General features: G+C 48.7%; 1 protein-coding gene across 1 annotated transcript; it reads right to left on the bottom strand.

The window, feature by feature from the left end:
* Positions 1–151: 151 nt before the first annotated feature.
* Positions 152–2,040, bottom strand: SARC_10553 (hypothetical protein; the record flags this gene model as incomplete). The annotated part of the gene is made up of 2 exons (XM_014295399.1): positions 1,849–2,040; positions 152–949 (listed from the first exon to the last, which is right to left on the bottom strand). Exons 1-2 carry the CDS (start codon positions 1,930–1,932, stop codon positions 152–154), a joined length of 882 nt encoding a protein of 293 aa, XP_014150874.1. The 5' UTR covers positions 1,933–2,040.
* Positions 2,041–2,078: the final 38 nt, after the last annotated feature.

Raw genomic sequence — 2,078 nt, 5'->3', positions numbered from 1 at the left:
TATAACACTAAACCCTAAAAGTCGGGGGCGTAGGCTTGCAAAAACCAACTGCACATACGAGAATGTCATACGTTCACACACAGTACACATCCCTGAGAAGTCAGACGTATACCTTTGGATATACTAAAACAGAAACACAAACCACGGTAGTCTACATACCAGTCATGCTCACAAACACTGCCAGGGCCAGCCACAGCCCCATCTCCACAGCGTACATGCGGTACACTGAGCGGTGCACTACGCCGCTCTCACACTCTTCGAGGGCCTCCTCCTCTGCATCACTACCCGGACTGTCCAGGACATCCCCTGCAGTCCTGTTACCCGACACTTCAGGACAGGGCATGTTCGGTCCTGTGATATCTGTCGGTTCAACACCACGCGAATCATCAGCTGTACGGACCTGCCCACTATCAGCCGCACACGCATCGCTTACCAATACACTCTCGCCACGCTGCTGCATGGTCAAACGCCCGTCCTCCATTGCGTAGTACGCCAATTGCCGCGTAAACGCCTCTCCCGCCACCCTGCAGCTACCCACTGGCTGCGAGTGTTTGCTGTGGGTTAGTGAAGGGCTCTCGGCGCTCGTCTCCACCGGAATACCGTTAACGTTTTGGTTGGGGACTGTCGTGGGAGTTTCCTTATGACAGGGGAGTGGGGTGATTGCTGCCTGCTCACTCTCCGGAATACGGCTAACGTTGTCCGATGCCGTATTGGGCGGCATGGTCCGATCGTTACTATCTTGGACAGCCCCAGAGCTACCTCCATTGGGTGGCAAGGCCCAATTTTTACTGTCTGGGACAGCCCCAGAGTCACCTGGAGTTGTACCACGTGTGGCACTATAGCCTATCGGCTCAGGCGATGACTGACTATGACTGTGCACTTGTGCTGCGGTTGCCCTCTGCGGTGGTAGTCGCTGCTCAGTTGTCACAGGGGCGCTGTCGCTGACACCCTACGTAGGCACACAGACACGTGCATTGTGGGTAAGCAGAGATACACTACAGCCGCTGGTGGGAACACATGGCAGGGATGATATAACAACAGACCATGCGCACTACCACCAACAATAAACGCACCACATTATATGCATATATATATATATATTATCACACGTGTGTGGTCCACGTGTAGTAGTGAGTCATGCAAGCTAACTCAGGTGTACGAGGGGTTAGTTTTGGGGTAAAATATTAGTGTTGTGTGTCATGTATTACTAGTTTTACAATTACAAGTAATTCGGTGTATGCACGCCAATAGAACGAGGGCATACACTGTAAAGTGGTGTAGTGTGCAAAGTCGTGTGAAATAAAAGATGACGAGTGACGGACTACAGAGGAGGCCAGGTACTCTGCCGTGTCAGAAACCAGAGGGGAATGACGGTAGGTAATATCTAGTCTATGACTATATAGGTTGAGGTGGTGAGGTGTTCAGTCCTCATAATCCTGTAAGCTATTTAACTACTTTAAAAATATAAAGTACAACGCTATTTCACTCTAAATCATTCGTGAACTAAATAAGTTATTCAGAGTATATTTATATATGTATATATATATATATATATATATAACAGTTGGTTTTTAAGGAACGAGATAAGAACTGCGTAGCCGACCATCTCCGCATGAAAGGTGTAAGGAAAACATCAGCAATTGTGTCGATAAACACACGAATAAATATGCAAGCACGCGTGTACACACTTTTAATTGCGGGCAGCCTACAAGGAGTACGGGACAAATGATACATCTCCTTACAGTTGTTGCATTGCCGTTATCAGTACGTGCTCTTCAGATGAAACACACAGCACACAAACTCCTTGCCCATGCATACCCACACGCGCCTGCCTGCTACTTTACCTACCTTGAAGTAACCGGTGTTGTGGGTTATAAACAGTACTGCCTTATCCCTGAGTGAGCCTAGTAATATGCGTTTCACAATGGTCATAGCCACAGGACCATCTAATGCGGCCAATGGGTCGTCGAGAATGTACAGCAAGTGCTCACCGTACAGTGCACGCGCCAGAGCGACGCGCGCACGTTGCCCACCACTGAGTGTGGATGAATAGTTAATGAACAAGAATAGAAGGATGC

This window comes from Sphaeroforma arctica, assembly GCF_001186125.1.
Source record: "Sphaeroforma arctica JP610 unplaced genomic scaffold supercont1.1295, whole genome shotgun sequence".
In the NCBI taxonomy this organism is placed as follows: Eukaryota; class Ichthyosporea; order Ichthyophonida; genus Sphaeroforma; species Sphaeroforma arctica.
Note: the sequence above shows the minus strand (reverse complement) of the source record. Positions and strands in the feature narration are given on the sequence as shown.